Genomic DNA, 18,975 nt, shown 5'->3' on the forward strand with positions numbered 1-18,975 from the left:
AAATATCAATATTTTTTCAATATTAAATGCTGTATTTATATAGTATTACTAATATATTGATACAAATAAATTTAATAGGATAAAATTTTAATTTATTTTTGATTATTTTGACTATTCATTTGTATATTATATTTAAATTAGACTTAAATTGTCAGCTAAAATACGTGTTTACACAATCTTTTAAACACAAAGTATTGTAATATAATTTTATATTATTTGGATTTAAATAAATTAACGATGGAAAACAAAATTTTACCAATAATTTACGTCTTGGTAAGTACTATTTATGATCTTTAAAATTATTTTAAATTATAATGGAAAAATTTTACAATATAATTTACACGTAACATATCTAAATAATAAAATACGCATTATTATGCTAATCAATTAATTTCTTAAAATCAATTCTATTTTATACTAGATGATTACATAAAAACAACCCAGCACAGGAGGTTGACGAACAGTTGTGACGTGGCATAGTTGGTTCAAGTATAATGATATCTGACAGTAATTAAAATTACTATAAAAAAAAAACCCTTTGACGCAAATCTTTAGATCCTTATTAATATCCTTATTAAGATATAGTATTTCGAATAAAATATGTATATAAATACTACTTGTCCTGAAAAAATTGTATTGATCCATACATTTTTCAAAAAGTAATAGCATAATAAAGTTAAAAACTCAGCACAGGGGGGTCGCGGCACAGTGGTGACGTGGCATAGTTGGATCAGGTATAATGATATCTGACAGTGATTAAAATCACTATCATAAAAAACGCTTCGATGCATATCTTTAGATAGTGTTAAATTTTAAAAAAATTGATGTTTTATTCCAAAAGCTACATGATCTGCTGGTTCGAATGAAAAAAGGATTATTAAAAAATAGTATTTCCCAAAAAAAATTATATTGATCAATATACTTTTCAATAAGTTATAGCATTATAAAGTTCAAATATGTAAAAAATAAAATTGAGAATTTTCACACAATAATAGCATTTGGTAGCCATTTTCACCTTGAAGATAAAATAAAGTCCGAAATTTTTTTTACCATTATAAAGTATATTACATTAGCTTTAATTTAAGATATATATAAAAGTGTCAGACTTTCCGGAACACTTTCAAAATTTAAGTTGAAAAAGTCAATTTTTTGTGAAAAAGTTGTCATTTTGAATCCCCCCCTGTAGGCAGGTAAAAAGTCAGATTTATAAAAAAAATATACCAAATGATAGGTAAAGACATCATGCATCTACAAAAAAAAGAATTATATTGATCCATACATCTTTCGAGAAGTTATAGCATTATAAAGTTAAAAATATAAAAAAGAATTTTTTTACAAAAATCGTATTTTTTTTATTAAGTTTAATGTCTGTTTTCACCATGAAGATAAAATAAAGTCCGACATTTTTTTTTACCATTATAAAGTATATTACATTAGCTTTAATTTAAGATATATATAAAAGTGTCAGACATTCCGGAACACTTTCAAAAGTTAAGTTGAAAAAGTTAATTTTTTTGAAAAAGTTGTCATTTTAAATCCCCTTCTGTGGGCAGGTAAAGGGTCAGATAAATAAAAAATATATCAAATGATAGGTAAAGCCATCAAGCATCTACAAAAAAAAATTGTATTGATTTGTTTATTTTCCAAAAAGTTATAGCATTATAAAGTTAAAAATTTTAAAAAGAATTATTTTACAAAATTTGTATTTTTTTTATTAACTTAAATGTCTGTTTTCACCGTGAAGACAAAATGAATTCCGAAATTTTTAGCTTCGATGCGAAGCTGAGAAGGTATTATTTTACTAAGATGTGTTTTTTTTTAGCTTCGATGCGATATCATTATACTTGATCCATCTATACCACGTCACCACTGTGCCGCGACCTCCTGTGCTGGGTTTTTTTTGTTTTTTGTGTCTGTTACCACTTTTTCTCGGCTCTCACCGAAACGATTTCTTTCAATGATACGTCAAAAGATCACAAATCGTATCTAGTCGAAGTTTTACCTCAAAAATTGAAAAAAAAATCCCTCATTTTCCATAAATGGGGGATACCTCCAAAAAAAATTACAAATTTAAAAATCGCTAATATTCGAAATTTTTTCAATTTTTTTTACTTAAAATTTCTATAACATTTTCAAAAATAACCAAATAAATATACATTTTTTTTATATAGATGCATGATATTATTACCTTTCATTTGGTGTATTTGTTTTTTATATCTGACCCTTTTCCTGCCCACAGGAGGGGATTTAAAATAACAACTTTTTCACAAAAAATTAATTTTTTCAACTTGACTTTTGAAAATGATCCGGAAAGTCTGACACTTTTATATATATTTTAAATTAATAATGTAATATACTTTATTATAGAAAAAAAAATTTCGGACTTTATTTTATCTTCATGGTAACAACAGACATCAAAGTTGATAAAAAAATACAATTTTTGTAAAAAAATACTTTTTTATATTTTTAACTTTATAATGCTATAACTTTTTGAAAGATGTATGGATCAATATAATTCTTTTTTTTATAAATGCATGATATCTTTACCTATCTACAGCAGGGGATTCAAAATGACTACTTTTTCACAAAAAATTCGCTTTTTCAACTTAAATTTTAAAATTCTGACACTTTTATATATATCTTTAATTAAAGTTAATGTAATGAACTTTACTATGGAAAAAAAAATTTCGGACTTTATTTGTCTTCAGGGTGAAATTGGCTACCGAATGCTATTTTTGTGTGAAAATTCACGATTTTATTTTTTTATCTTTAACTTTATAATGCTATAACTTATTGAAAATGTATGGATCAACATTATTTTTTGATGAGAAATAATATTTTTTAATAGTTCCTTTTTCATTCGACATACTTTATCTGAATCAGGATATTAATAACGAACTAGCAGATTATGTTACTTTTGGAATAATCCACCAATTCTTTAAAATTAAACACTATCTAAAGATTTGCATCGAAGCGTTTTTTATGATAGTGATTTTAATCACTGTCAGATATCATAATACTTGATCCAACTACGCCACGTTACTACTGTGCCACGACCCCCCTGTGCTGGGTTTTTTCTTTCATAATAAAGTATATAAAATCAGCTTTAATTTAAGATATATATAAATGTGTCAGACTTTCCAGAAGATTTTGAAAAGTTTAGTATTGATTTGCTCATTTTTGAAAAAGTTATAGCAGTTTCAAGCAAAAAAAAAAAAATTATAAAATTTCGAAAATTTGCGATTTTTAAATTTGTAATATTTTTTGAGATTTCCCTCATTTACGGGGAATGAGAGAAATTTTTTTCAATTTTTAAAAGTAATGTGTCTTTGACTAGATACAATGTGTGATTTTTTGACGTATCGTTGAAAGCGATCGGTTCGGTGAGAGCTGAGAAAAAGTGGTAACAGTTACAAAAATAAAAACAAAAAAAATAAACATCTTAGTAAAATTAAGACATTTTTAGCTTCGTATCGAAGTAAAAAAACAACAAAATACAAGTTCCATAAAAACTTATTAACGATTATAGTTAGATTTAAGACAATTTTTATTCACATTGTATACATTTATAATTATTTAAAGTGTATAATAAGTAAAAAACGGGATTCAATTTATCTTATTATTTGTAATAGTTTACCTGTTTCTTTACTTATTGAACATAGTGAATAATTTTGTATACATTTTAATCTCTATACTCATATATTGATATAAATAACGTATTTTTATATTTTTTAGGTAACTATTTTTATTAAATATGGTGTTTTACACAATACAAACAATGAACTACAGGAATTAATTAATTTAAATAAAAATTATGCAGTATCTATGTTTTATGACTGTTTGGAGGATGATAAGCCATACAAAAATTCTATTTATAGTAAGTTAAATAGTAATAAAATAGATACTAACATTTTTTTTAAATCTGTTTCCCAATCAAAATGTTAAAAATTACTCTTTTCTTAATAGATGATACAGCACAGGAAATAAAACATGAATTAGATATTTTAATACTTCATTTTTGTGTTAAAATATTAGATGAACATTTTGATCTTCAAAAAGAAAAAGAAAATATAGGAAAAAAATTGTGTGGTGTAATTTTAGAAAAAAAATTAGATTTAAGTGATCATGCAGATACCTGTTTAAATAAAGTAGATAAATGTGTTGATAAATATCATATTAATCTTTTTGCAAAAGATAATAAATTAAAAGTTCAACCTGTGCCAACAAAAGAAAATAACACTAAGGTAATAATTAAAATAAATATATTTTTACAAATAAAATTCTAAACTATCATATATGTTTCTGAATTATTATCATCTATTTATTCTTTGATCATCTCTAAATACCACAAAATATCAAATTACTTTGTGATATACATGTAAATCCATCATTATTTACTTGAAAAATACATTTTTGGATATAGTTGGGGTGCTTGTCATAAAGAGTGTCTTTACTCTTGTCAACAATAATTTTCTATAGTAAAATATTGAGTTATTAAAAATTTGATTTTAAAAAGTTATTAAAAAGATTTTTCTTCTTTAAAAATTATCTCGTTAATTTATTTAGTTTCTACTTATGATAATGTTATTTTTTCTGTAAAAAAATAACATTTTTTAGTCAAATAATTTTTAATATAAGTGGTTTTTTCTTTCTATTATTTATATAATTTTAATATTATCTAGTTTATGATGATTTAAAAATTTTATCGTTGTGAATTATATAAAAAAAATATCATTCATGTATTTTTTTTCAACAAATATCAGACAATTAATTAATTTTCTATAATATAGAAATCAGAAGATTTGGTTATAGATGAACTTATCAAGCAATTTCGGGAAGGAAAAATCCCTTGTGTAAGTTATTTAATAATCAAATAAAAAGTAAAATGTATAAATAGAATATTCAATTCACAAAGTTACGCACAACGTTTTTACATCTATAAAAAATTTAGATGACAAATATTTTGCGTAAATATTTTTTACAGTTTTGGACTATTTCAATAACGTATTATTTATATGTCTCTATTAAAAAATAATAACATTTTTCTTTTATACTAAGTATGTTAGTTTATTATTAAAATCTTGTAATACTGAATGTTTAAAAAAAAATTTTTAAAACAATAATATATAAGCTTATAACATAAACATTTTTTCTCCAAAAAAATTATCGTAATCAAAAATTACTTTTCTAAATTGAAAATATTGCAAACATTAGATGTTATCAGAATACCCTAGAGCTGCAGGTTATAACTTTGTTAACTAAAATCAAAAGCTCTCAAAAAAAGACAAATTTAATAAATTTAAAAAATGCAATTTAATGATAACAATTTTATACATTAATTATAAAACAGAAGTTTTTAGGGTAAGAGTATGAATGCACCAAGGTTCTGCTTTAAGCCCTTACTTATTTTCTATAGTAATAGATGAAATTACTAGAGAAATACAAGGAAAAGTGACATGGTGCATGTTATTCACTGACGATATAGTGTTAAATGAGACTGAAAGGTAAGTTCTATAAGACTGTAATGAGACCAGCTATGATGTATGATTCATAGTGTTTCGCGAGTGACAAGAAAGTAGAGCAGAGAATGAGTGTAACAAAGATGAGAATGCTTAGATGGTTTTTGTCATGTTATAAGAAGAGAGGATTTGGAAGCTGTAAGACAGTTATAGAAATGAATTTTGAAAGAAGAAGAGGTAAAAAAAGAACAAAAAAGAGATGAAGGGATGTTATTGAATGTGATATGAGAACAGTTGACGTGGGAGATTGTTTCGAGTGGAAGTTTAAGGTGGCTAAGTAGTTGGGATTTAAGCGAGGAAAAAGAAGAAGAAGAATTATAAAATTTATAAAGAACAATTTATTAAGTATAACATTCCCAATTTTTTCATAAAAATGAGCTGAATAGCATTTTTTATTATTTTTATGAGCCATGATAAATATCAAGTTTATTGATAAAGAAATATAATTTGTTGAAGTATTTTTTGAAAGTTAAATAGATTCTATAATTATTTTTATACGATGAAAATAAAAATAAAATAAATAATTAATAATAAATATGATTATAAAAAATTGGTTGTTAATTATGGTAACTATATTTTATAGTTTGGTTCAAAATTATCTGGTGTTATTCAAAAAGAAAAAGTACGTATAGAATTATCGCATTCAAATAATTTTTTAGTAGTAAGAAAGATCTATAATTAATAATTAGGTATAAAAATCAATTTTTTAAATGATTTTATGTCATAGTTAAGGCTATTTAATACTTTGGTTTATTGAAACCGCTGTGGGTCTCTTTTAAATATAATGTAATCCTATTCATTTGAATAATACTGCAACTGTAAATAAGTAATAAAAATCTAAATTAGAAATTTGATATAGATTTATTTAGACGAAATTGATGAAATGGATGAAATCGATCTGAATGAGGACAAAAAATTAGTAAGAAATTAAATATTGTCATGTATTTATTTAAGATATAACTTTTTTTTTATGAAATACTGAGTACAGGGTAGAGTGAAAGAGATTTATTTAAAATTTATTTTAATTTGGACCCAATTTATTTGATTTATTGGTCTATCTTCTAATTTTATCATTTAACCAATTATTATAAAAAATAATTGAACGATACGTTGCAAATCTATCTGTATATTTTATTTTTAAATTTTTAGACATTATTTGAAAGATTCTTATAAATCATTATTAGAAAAAAAAAGAAATAATTAAAAAAATCTATTATAACCAATTTTAATTAGTTTATTGTTTATTAACAAATATATAGAATAATTTATACTATGAAGGATAATAATTTTCTTAGAAGCTATTGACCTTTGTTAATTTTTAAAAGACAAAAGCTATTTAAGTCAAAACACTCTACAGTAATATATAGTTCAATCGTTTTGTTTTCAACTAGGGATAAAAACCTTGAATTAAATTTTCTTAAACAGGAATTTCTTGATTTAATTGATAATATAACATTAAAAATTTATAATACTTGGATTTACAGTAATTACTTATCATTATCTATTTCAATAGGGCATAAATTATTTTTTATAATAGTAATGATTAAGAATTTACGACACTATTGAGCAATAATTTATGAGAGTAAAATTGTGTTGAGATAAGATTTCGACTATTAATAGACATGATTACTTGACATAAAATATAATTTTCATATATTGGATAGTACCTTAGTCAATAAAAGCAAATATATATGATCCAAAATTGAAAATTGAAAAATGAAAGCTTCTGTAATTCTTAATGATGAAGCAATATTAGTAAATTGATTTAAAACTACTAAATTTTAGACGATTTATTGAATTAAAACAATGATAAGTATAAAATTATTTGTATTTTTATTGTGTGTATCATAAAATAAATTAAAAATAGGGATTTCATTAAAAGAAATTGAAACTATGGCTTTTAAACATCAAATTGATAAAAACAAAATAATTTAAATATATACTATTGTAAAGTTTTTTATGTCACATAATATTTTTCTAAAAAAATTAAATATTTTCCTTAGTTTCTAGAAAATATAAATACAAAATTAGTTGATAGAACTGTATAATATAGATATAAATATATTTTTTTTCAAAACATCCAACTAAATCAAAAGTTGTTATAAAATAAAAACAAATGTACTCATCATTCATTCCTACTTGAGTAAAAAATGTATTAATAAAAAGAAAATGTAATTACTATTTAATTTTTATATGTTTATTTAGAAATCAGAAGTTTTCCAAGATATCAATTTTAATGTTGAAAAAAAGCTGTTGACGTGGTTTAAAAAAAGCTTCAAAAAATCAACTTTTTAATATATTCAGTGAGGCTTATAAGAATATTACTTTTAATTATTTTATTAAATAATGATCTTTTTACAAAAATTTATTGAATTACAGTTTTTCTTTTAACAATAATGAATACTACTTTAATTATAAAAAAAATATATATATTAGGGTTGACCAAAAAAAGTCGATCTTCGAAATTTTAATGAGTACCACTTTAACTTTATTTTATACATTAAAATAGGAACTTTCTGAAGATTTAAGATTTGTAAAATAATTTTTATTGGTCGCTCAACGTGTTTTTAGTATTTTGACCAAAAACACCCAAAAAAATAAAATACTGCCTCTGTTATTTAATTTTTGGTCATATAGTATGATTAGTATATCATCAAAATAGTTTGAATTTTAATATAGAATAAAATTTTTTTAGTTTCAAAATTTTAAGACAAAACATGATAGCGTGGATATCATATTTAATGTCATTATATTTTTAATAGGTCTCAAGTAAGCTTAAAATTGTAAAAAAAAATTTTTTTCATACAATTTGATTGATATTAGCTTCGATGCGAAGCTGAGAAGGTATTAATTTTACCATGATGTGTTTATTTTTTTTTTTTTTGTTTTGTGTCTGTCACTACTTTTTCTCAGCTCTAACTGGACCGATTTATTTCAACAATACGTCAAAAGATCACAAATCGTATCTAGTTGAAGACATTACCCTTAAAAATTTAAAAANCTACTTTTTCTCAGCTCTCACTGGACCGATTTCTTTTAACAATACGTCAAAAGATCACAAATTGTATCTAGTTGAAGACATTACCCTTAAAAATTTAAAAATTTTCCCTCGTTCCCCGCAAATGGGGGAAATATCCAAAAAAATTACAAATTTAAAAATCGACAAATTTTGTCATTTTTTTCACTTTTTTTTCTTAAAACTTCCATAACTTTTTCAAAAATCAACAAATCAACATAATTTTTTTTTAAACTAAAACCTTAGATATTTTCCTTTCATTTGATATAATTTTTTTGAAAATTTAACACTTAACCTGCTCATGGGGGGGGATTTAAAATTGCAACTTTTTTACAAAAACTAACTTTTTCAACTGAACTTTTGAAAATGTTCTGGAAATACTGCGTCCTTTAATCATATATCAAATTAAAGCTTATTTTATGTACTATAAAATGAAAAAAAAAATTTGTCCCGACACTTTATCTTCTGCATGTAAACGGTTGAGGTAGTTAAAAAAACACTATTTCTGTGTTAAAATTTTCTATTTTCGATTTTTAATTTTCAACTTAAAAATGCTATAACTTTTCGAAAAATGCATGTATCAGCACAATTTTTTTTTTTCTAAATACATTATAAGTACATCTTCCATTTGACATACTTTTTATTAAAATTAGACAATTTCCCCTTATATAGGGGGGGTTCAAACTTTGAAACATTGTATAAAAAATAGAACTTTTTCAACTGAACTTTTGAAAATGTTCCGGAAATACTGCGTCCTTTAAACATATATCAAATGAAAGCTTATTTTATGTACTACTAAATGAAAAAAAAAAATTTGTCCCGATGACCTATCTTCTATGCGCAAAACCCAACCGTATTTAAAAATATGCTATTTTTTATTAAAATTCTAGGTTTTGTATTTTATTTTATTTTAAAATATTTTATTAGGGGAATAAACTGACTTTCATGAATATTATATAATTTCATTGACATAGAATAAAGTTCATAAGACATATGATATTATACTTATTAACATTTTTTACTTTTTTAAAGTCGAAAAAGTAATTTTTAAATTTGAGTTAGCTTAAATAGCCAATTTTATCATGCAANGAAAAAGTAATTTTTAAATTTCAATTAGCTTAAATAGCCAATTTTATCATGCGACAAAAAGCAACGAATAGTTGCCGAATGGGTAACACCTTGATCTTTTACGCCTAGGGTACGAGGCTCAGATCCGTCAGTGGCATCTAAAACTTTGCATTTTTTTTTTGAGTTAGAATAGAATTTTCAAATCATTTGATATTTATCTCATTTAGATTCAATAATTTCAATAAATATAAAGGATCTTATCACTATAGTCTCCCCTCGTGAGAAGAAATTGATATTCATGTTAATATTATTTTACTATGTGGTTCTTTTTCTGGCTACGATTTATTTTGCCAACCCTCACTAGACCTACTTTTTTCAACGATACGTCAAATGATTCATTTAAGTTTATGATATTTAAGTTAATGATTAGTTTAAGTTATTACTCTTAAAAATCAAAAAAATATTCCTTATTCAAATAAAAAGTAGCTTAACTAGATTTGTCCATACAAACAATTAAAATCATTAATTTTTAATATTCTTAAATTATTTATTGTCGAATTAAATTTGATATGATAAAAGTATTCAACTACAAAAGTAAATAATTTTACTTTATAATTTATTAATTTTTTAACTCTATTTGTGTGTGCTACTACCAGTCTATAATATGCCAATTTTTTTTGTAATATGTTGCTATATAAATCATAAATTTAAAAAAAAAATGATTTTTAGTTTCACTTGAATTTAACGATGAATTTTTACAATAATAATTATATTTTATAATACGCTCAATTGAGTAAATCTTTTTAATTACTTTGTTTTGATTGGTTCANTTTTTAACTACTTTGTTTTGATTGGTTCATTTAATTAAAGTAAATTATTAAAATTAATTAAGTTCTGAATATTTCAATTGCAGAATCTTTTTAAAAANAAGTTCTGAATATTTCAATTGCAGAATTTTTTTAAACACCAAAAGTTATTAGGATATGATTACTATTCTTTCTATTTCAGTTATCTATTACGATAAAAATGCAAAAAAATCGAATTTTTCTGATAAATGTACTGTAAATAGTAATTATAAAATTTCCAGATTGCATATTAATCTTAAAAATTTCATTTTTTTCAATTTAATAATGTCAATTTCAAACTTGCAAGTTGAACTATAAGTTATGGTAACAAATTCATTTTCTAGCTTCGATGCGAAGCTGAGAAGGTATTTTTCATTAAAACTATCACTTTAAAATACAATAAAAAATAGGTTCAAAATGATTACCTTTAACATATTAAAAATCAAAATCAGTAATAATTTAATAAAAATTTATTTGTTCTTAATTTTTTTTTTTTAAATGTAAATACTTATTTTTTAATAATAAGTAATAATATTAAAACTTAGAAGTAATAGAAAAAGTTTAATTGCACATTTGAAAACATCACGAAAAGTTTATTTAGAAAAGTATATTTTTTTTCTGATGAAAGTTCCTTTTGTTTAGTGTATTTATTCATAAGTAACAAAATTTTTTTATTAAAAAGTATTGCATAAATTCCTTTAAATTTGTATACGCATTAAAAGTATATGAATATACAACTCCTTTTTATTTTTATAATATCTCCGTAAAAATTACAATATTATATTATTGAATACCACTTTCATACTCAATTTAATTACTGTAATTATTATGTATTCATATATTATAGTTATAAATCGGGGTAAAATTAAGGGAATAAGTGTTATTGTTGTTTTTGAAATAATCTACCAATTTCATTTTTTTCTATTTAATAATATTTATTTCAAACTTGCAAGTTGAGTTAAAAGTTATGGTAATAAATTCATTTTTTTTTTATTAAAACTTTCACTTTAAAGAACAAAAAGAAGTAGGTTCAAAATGATTACTTTTAACATATTAAAAATCGATAATAATTTGAAAATAATTAATTATAAAAATTATATAATATATAATTAAAAGAATTACTAATCTGGATATAATTAAGGAAATAGGAGTTGATGTTGGGTTGGGTTGGTTACATTTTTAACTTTATAATGCTATAACTCATTGAAAAGTGTATGAATCAACACAATTTTTTTATAAGAAATAATATTTTTTAATAATCCCTTTTTCATTCGATATACTTTATCTTAATCAGGGTATTAATAAGGAACTAGCAGATCATGTAGCTTTTGTAATTATCCACCAATTTCTTAGAATTAAACACTATCTACAGATTTGCATCGAAGCGTTTCTTATGATAGTGATTTTAATCACTGTCAGATTAAATCTATACTGGACCCAACTATGCAATGTCCCCACTATGCCATGACCCCACTGTGCTGGGTTTTTTTATGTATATTATAAGTAAAAAAAATTATTCAGTAATCTAAAAATTATATACTTTTTTTAAAAAATAAAGTGTAGGCTAAAATATATGATTGTTTTGAAAATATTTATAGTTGACTCTTGATCATCAAATACTTTTCAATTTTTTTTTTTTATAAACCTTTTATTTATATAGATGTAATTTGATTAATTTATATAATTATTGTAGTGTTTTCAGTTCAAGTTTTTTAAAATTACTATTATTTATATTTCAAGTCGATTAGGTAGTTCTAACTATAATTTTACTATATTCTGAAATATTAGTACTATAGATTGGTTTAGAAATAAATAATTTACTTTCTTTGTTAAAACAGTTGATTTCTAAAGAATTAGCGATTGAAATATCAAAGACAGAATTTAATGACTATTTTGAACAGAAGTATTTTTTTTTGTTTGACTTAATTCACTTCTAATAAAGATATTTTATTTGTGAAACGATTTTACATTTATGGGTTATGAGTCATTTTACGATCACACCTGTATTAACGGCTTTGTATAAAGATGTTGACGAATTGATATTAGTTTTCTGGCCACACTTTGAAAATATAATAAATTAGCTAAAACAGAACCTTTTAATGGAAGCTTTTGACCAATAATATTTTTTTTCTGTCATAATCATTTTATGATGAAATTTGTTCTTTGATTTTCCCATTATACACTAAAATTAAACTAAATGTAAAGTTTACTAGAAATTTGTGAGTTATAATTGTCAAATGTAATTCAAAATATAATCTAAAAATTGATCTACAAAGACATTTTACGTAAAAAAATGTAATGTTATTGCTTAAATTACAGTTTATATTAAAACTATATGTTATTTTTTTTTTTTTATCTAATATTATAATATTAAAAATTAAAACTAAAAACGTTCAAAATTTTACTATTAAAATTAAGTTAACACGTGATTTACATAGGTTTGCTGATTTGTTTCTAATTTTTAATTATATTAATATATATATATATATATATAATTTTATCATAATATAAAATTGTATTATTTTATTAATTATTATATTTAGTTTGATAAAAAAAAATAATTGAAAAGTATTTGACGATCAACCTTCATTTATACATATTTTCAAGAATACCTAAATTGTTAGTTTCACAACAATTATAAATATTTTATAATTAAATTTTCGGTCATATCAAATCATGATCTAATTATTTATGATATAATACTGTAGAGTAGCTTGAAACACTTAATAAAAGCCAAGCTATTATAATTGTGTCATAGTGTCTTAATATTTTTGTATTTATTAGTTCTTAAGAAACTATAGTATTAATAATTATTAAAAATATAAAAATTAAATTTTCTTTTTTCTAGGGCAATCAATTGAAAAAAAAATATGTATTTGAGATTTAAAATAATTTTGTCTTTTGTAAGTAAAAATAAGCCCATAAATTACTATTATTATTAAACACCTATTTTGTTTTATAAAAAGGTAATTTTAAGATAACTACAATATATAATTTTACATTTACGATAATATATCAAAGTTACAATTGTTGAAAACGTAAATAAAAAACATTGAAAAGATATTTAATTTAAATATTTATTAATATTCCCATAATATCATATATTTTAGCTTACACTTGATTTTTTTAAAAAAGCATAAGTTTTTAAGATTAATGATTTATTTTTTTTTACTTATAATATACAAGGTGGCCCAGCACTCACTGACAACTTAAATAACTTTTGATCCAGTTAATATTTTTAGCTGATTTTTTTTTTTTAATAATAGTTATACGTTAGGTCTATAGCTATATCTCACTAATTATTTTTTTTACATTTTATTAAGAATATTAATTATTTTTAAATTTACAAACTTGGCATTAATACCATGATAAGAAATTAGATAAGGCAATTATTACTTATCACTCTCATTCAAAAGTATAAGTCATTTTAATGGAACAAGTTACACACCTCCAAATTATATTNTGTATACACATTATCATCATATGTATACACAGTAATCATGAAAAGATAGCGTTTTCTTCTGTCCTTTTCTCAATACGTATTTCAATGTTTAATACCGTAAAATAATACATGAAAATTCAAATTTTCACAAACTTTAAAATACTACAGAATATTTACTAATGAATATTAATAAGATATATTTTTATTAAAATTTTTCTTAAATTCTACTCTACAAAATAGCTATCTTAGATTTTTTTTTTACATTTTATTTAAAATTTAAAAATAATTAATATTTTTAATAAAATGTAAAAAATTAATTATTGATATATAGCTATAGACCTAACGTATAAATATTATTTAAAAAAAAAAATCAACTAAAAATATTAACTGGATCAAAAGTTATTTAAGTTGTCAGTGAGTGCTGGGCCACCCAGTATATAAATTACAATCAACCTGTATGAAATACCTACTAGAAATATACCATATAATGACGTTAAATATGATATACACTCTATCAAGTTTTGCCTTAAAATTTTGAAACTAAAAAATTGTATTCTATAGTAAAATTCAAACTATTTTGATGATATACTAATCATACTATATGACCAAAAATTGAATAACAGAGGCAGTATTTTATTTTTTGGGTTGTTTTTGGTTAAAATACTAATAACACGTTGAGCGATCAATAGAAATTATTTTACAAATTCTAAATCTTCAGAAAATTCCTATTTTAATGTATAAAATAAAGTTAAAATGGTACTCATTAAAATTTCGAAGATCGACTTTTTTTGGTCAACCCTAATATATATATATATAGACAAGTTTAATATGTTTTGACACAATTTTTTTGACAAACCTAATAACTTTTGATCCATTGAAATACAATACTTTTAAATATTTTTTACAGTTTTATAATATAGTAAAAGTATATTTTTATTATTTATCTCTAATAAAAAACAAATTGAAATTTAATTTTTTCTTTTTTTAAATATTAAAAGAGTTATTTTCTCTTTTTATAACTAGTTTTTATAAAATATGTGGATGGGTCAATAAAAATTTTCATGCGTAGTTTTTAGCTCTTATAGTACATATTGATTTTTTAATTATTAAATACTTTTTTAATTCATTTCTTTTTACCATATAAAATATATTTTAGCTTCAATTCGAAGCTGAAAATGTACCAATTTTTCTATTAGGTGTCAGTCACCAATTTTTCTCAACTCTCAACGCACCGATTATTCTTAATGAACAATCAATACATTAAAAGTTTACTCATTTTATCTATTTGAGTATAATAGCTTTAAAATTTTTAAAAATATCCTTAGTTTCTCGTAAATAAGAGTTTATTAGCACTACTTATAAGTATTTATTTATAAACAACTCCAATGAGAAATCTAAGTACAGAAAGGATTTGAAGAAGATCACCTACTATGCATGTAAAAATAAATGGGCTGTTAAAGTAAAAATACTTAATTTCAAATAAACAAATAATTTAACATTTATTTAATATATTAGTGAAATATTAAAAACAGAAATTGTGAAATTTAATAGATTAGTATCGGTGCGTTTATTATGATAATGTTGTTAATTACTATCTATAAGAATAACTATTCCACATTTCACTATATCGCGATACCATTGTGCTGATATTTTTCAATTATTAATGTTTATACTTTAGGTCAGTAGTGGTTAACAGAATAGTTATACAGGGTATAGTGTATAGCCGTGTTCAACCATATTTGTTTTATAAAAAATAATATAATAGGTTGAAAGTGTTAATGATAAAAATGTTTACATCCATTTGTATCCTATAAGGTTGTCAAATGTTGTATCTTTAGAGACAGAATATATATTTACCTGACTTATGAAATAATTTTAATGAAAAAATGCTAAAAATTTATTTAAAATGAGTTTATTAGTGATATATTCATTTTCGATCTATTTAATTTTACATTAAAATTAATTAAAAAAACGTCTAATAATCATTATTACTAAAATTATTTTTCTAACAACTATTAATTTAATTATTTCGACTTCCCTCAAAATAAATATAATTAATTAACATGTAAAAATGTTTTCTTAGTAATTTTTTTTTTAATATTTAACATAAATGAGTAATACTGATAAACTAATGTCGTACGTCGGTAGTGCCCCGACGTAGACACAAAAGTTTTACACAAATTAATTAATGTTTTTTGATATATATGACGACAAGTTCGTCGTTTCAAGCTCTTCCCGGGTCCCCCCGTTGGATACACAGGTCAGCTCTAATCCCTCAAATTAGTGAACTACTGAAGAGGTAGTATTTGGAACCGTCAGCACAGTTTAGCTCAAAAGTAGCAGACCAAAGGGTGGCTCCTTGTCAGCCACCAGCACAACTATCTTTTCACTATACCTACTAAAGGACGGCGAAGCCCAAAAACTAGCCAGCTAGCACAGTAATTATTAAGATTGACTAAAGGACTAGCAGTCCAACCTTGACTCTAACCGCACACACACACACACAATTTTAAGAGCACGATGAATATAAATTATTTACGTTAAGTCCAGGTTTTTAAATAGCTATTTTATTTAAGAAACGGTATTAAACACAAAGTCAAAAAGGTAATATCAAAATGTAACACAAAACAAAATTAAATCGTACAAAGTTACTCGCGTCCAACTTCCTGACCCGTAACTCGACGTTTCTTCGTCAAAAATTCCAGTCGCCCTATACTTTTCACGTGTCCCTTTTATATTCTTTTTCCCGCTATTATTAATTTGCTTACCCTGCATTTCCTTTTTATATGAATTATTATATTGCTTAAGAGTTCAAAAATTGCTTACTACTGTTGTAAAGCTTATATTATACTAAAATCGAAGTAATTCAATACTTCCTCAGCTATTTACTACACTAAATACAGTAATTATTTACTGAATTATCAGGAACATGTTTTTAATTTGTTAAAAAACATATATTCACCGTTAAAATCAAAATATATTTAAACCTACTGTGTTGTGGATGAGACATAGTTAGGATAAGTGTAAATGATATCTGCCTGTTATTAAATCACCATCATAAAAGCACATCAATGCAAATCTGTAGTGTTTAATATTTTGACAAATTATTGAATTAGCCCAAAAGCAACATTAATTCTGTTTTATGATTTATAAGTATAATATATAAATAAATAGTTTTAATAATAATGAAATTTACTATGAAATCGATATTAAATAATTTATTATTGTAATTTTTACGGATAAATTATAAAAAGTTATGAAGTAGTTTTATATTTCAAAAATGTATAAAAAATGTAAGTATATTTTATCAAAAAAAAAGTTTTTTATTCGATTATTCCATCTTTGTTAGTTAATTATTATTTTAGTCATAAAATTGTAATTGTAATTTATCATAAGCCATTGGTAGCTGGAACTTTTTTTTCGATAAGACCAACCTTTTTTTTATATATACTTATAAAATTGACATTAAATTTGTAAATTTTCCATTTATCAATATGTTAATTTATCTATTTAATTTATTCAGAATTCTTTTATATTTATAAATCATTGGTTTTAGAACTCATCATCGGAGAGATAGTGAGTGGTCCGAAATTGGAACTATACTGACGATTTGGATTTTTATCAAATTGTTCTTATCATTTTTATTGTTGTTCATTTTATATAAGGTGTTTATTAAGAAAGTAAATGGGTTTCTATTGTTTGTAACAATTGACCTGTTCCATACTTAATAAACACTCTGTATATGTATTATTTAACTTCAATGCGTTTTTTTTTATATTATTTTTGTTGTTATTCATGAAAAAAACTGGTCAAATAATTATATATATATATCTGTTTTTGAGATTAATGTTTTGATTATGTTAGACTTTAACAACATAAGTTAACTCTTTATAAGAAAAAAAAATTAAAAACACTATAATGTGATAATTAGTTTTCATAAATGTACAAGAAAGGTGGTTCGATCGTTACTTTTCAAACTGAATCACTCATTGTCACCAGCACATAAAAAAATACATTAAAAAAAAATAAGTTGGAACTTGTAGAAATTTGGGTGAAAAACTTAACTCTAACAAGGTAAATAATATTGACACGAAAAAATAATAACAGAACAGAATTACAAAAAATTCGTATTTTTTCTCTTTGTCCGCCGATTTTCCTTAATGCACTATCAATTGGTTCCTATTCTCTTTTTTTAATCATATTGTATGTTTTGAAATCTTTAATTTGATATAGGTTAAAAGATTTTAAACGTTAATATCGGTTTAAGATAAATCAATTACCGTTTTAGTCAACAACAGTCGATATTTAATAAAAATTAGATATACATTCGATTCAGAATTTGACAAGACTTACTAGAAATCCCGCCTTTATTTATATATATATAACATTTATGTAAAGTGTTTAAATACATTTTGCTATTAAATTGAAATTGAATTGCTTAAATGTAATCGTGATTAACGTCCTATCTTAAAACCACTGGCTGTGACAGAAAGCGCTGGAAAACGGAGAGCCCAAAGTAACAGAATCAAACACTGGTACCTACGCACGACACATTATCCACTGGACTATGTAGGCCACCAAAATATTGTACTGATTTAAATTTACACAGTTAAAATCTTTTTTACTGTGTTATACTTCTTTTCTATGTAATCTTTTTTTTCTACATTTTTATTTTTCTCATAAATTTTTTTTGAGTATAATGTGTGCTATAAACAAAGTGTGTATTTATAAATATTTGGAAGGTATACAGATCGTAAAGATGAATCAATGGACAAAAAAAATGATGGATTATGCTAGTTGCACATTATTCTCATGGTGCTTAAGACGCATGACGTTCGGTATTTAAGGTGTGTAGGTGCTACAGAAACAGCTTCAGTAGAAGCTCAAGAGTTCGATCGAACAACAATATTATGTTATTATGGTTAGTGCTGGCGGGTCAACCAGAACAACAATACATCATTAAATCGTAATAATAATATCGTGCACCAAAAATGTCTCCTACAGGCGCGTCCTTAACCATATGTTTACATAACGCTCAGTGGATTTGAATAATTCTACGATATCATCTTTAACAATTATAAACAT

General features: G+C 23.4%; 1 protein-coding gene across 5 annotated transcripts; it reads left to right on the forward strand.

The window, feature by feature from the left end:
- Positions 1 to 179: 179 nt before the first annotated feature.
- LOC126904240 (uncharacterized) lies at positions 180 to 13,424 on the forward strand. Of its 5 annotated transcripts, none has more exons than XM_050683104.1 (8): positions 180 to 273; positions 3,736 to 3,877; positions 3,967 to 4,244; positions 4,791 to 4,853; positions 6,103 to 6,141; positions 6,379 to 6,438; positions 7,725 to 7,822; positions 13,297 to 13,424. In XM_050683104.1, the coding sequence occupies exons 1-7, from the start codon at positions 238 to 240 to the stop codon at positions 7,812 to 7,814; spliced, it is 708 nt and encodes a 235-aa protein (XP_050539061.1). In that variant the 5' UTR covers positions 180 to 237; the 3' UTR covers positions 7,815 to 7,822; positions 13,297 to 13,424. The 5 variants fall into 5 exon arrangements, 4 of the variants coding, with proteins under 4 accessions (XP_050539061.1, XP_050539150.1, XP_050539240.1 ...); XM_050683193.1 differs by having other exon boundaries at positions 4,036 to 4,244; XR_007703745.1 differs by lacking the exon at positions 13,297 to 13,424 and having other exon boundaries at positions 4,791 to 4,833; positions 6,102 to 6,141; positions 7,725 to 7,742.
- Positions 13,425 to 18,975: the final 5,551 nt, after the last annotated feature.

This window comes from Daktulosphaira vitifoliae, unplaced genomic scaffold (genome assembly GCF_025091365.1).
Source record: "Daktulosphaira vitifoliae isolate Bord-2020 unplaced genomic scaffold, ASM2509136v1 Scaffold_1, whole genome shotgun sequence".
Classification (NCBI taxonomy): Eukaryota; Metazoa; Arthropoda; class Insecta; order Hemiptera; family Phylloxeridae; genus Daktulosphaira; species Daktulosphaira vitifoliae.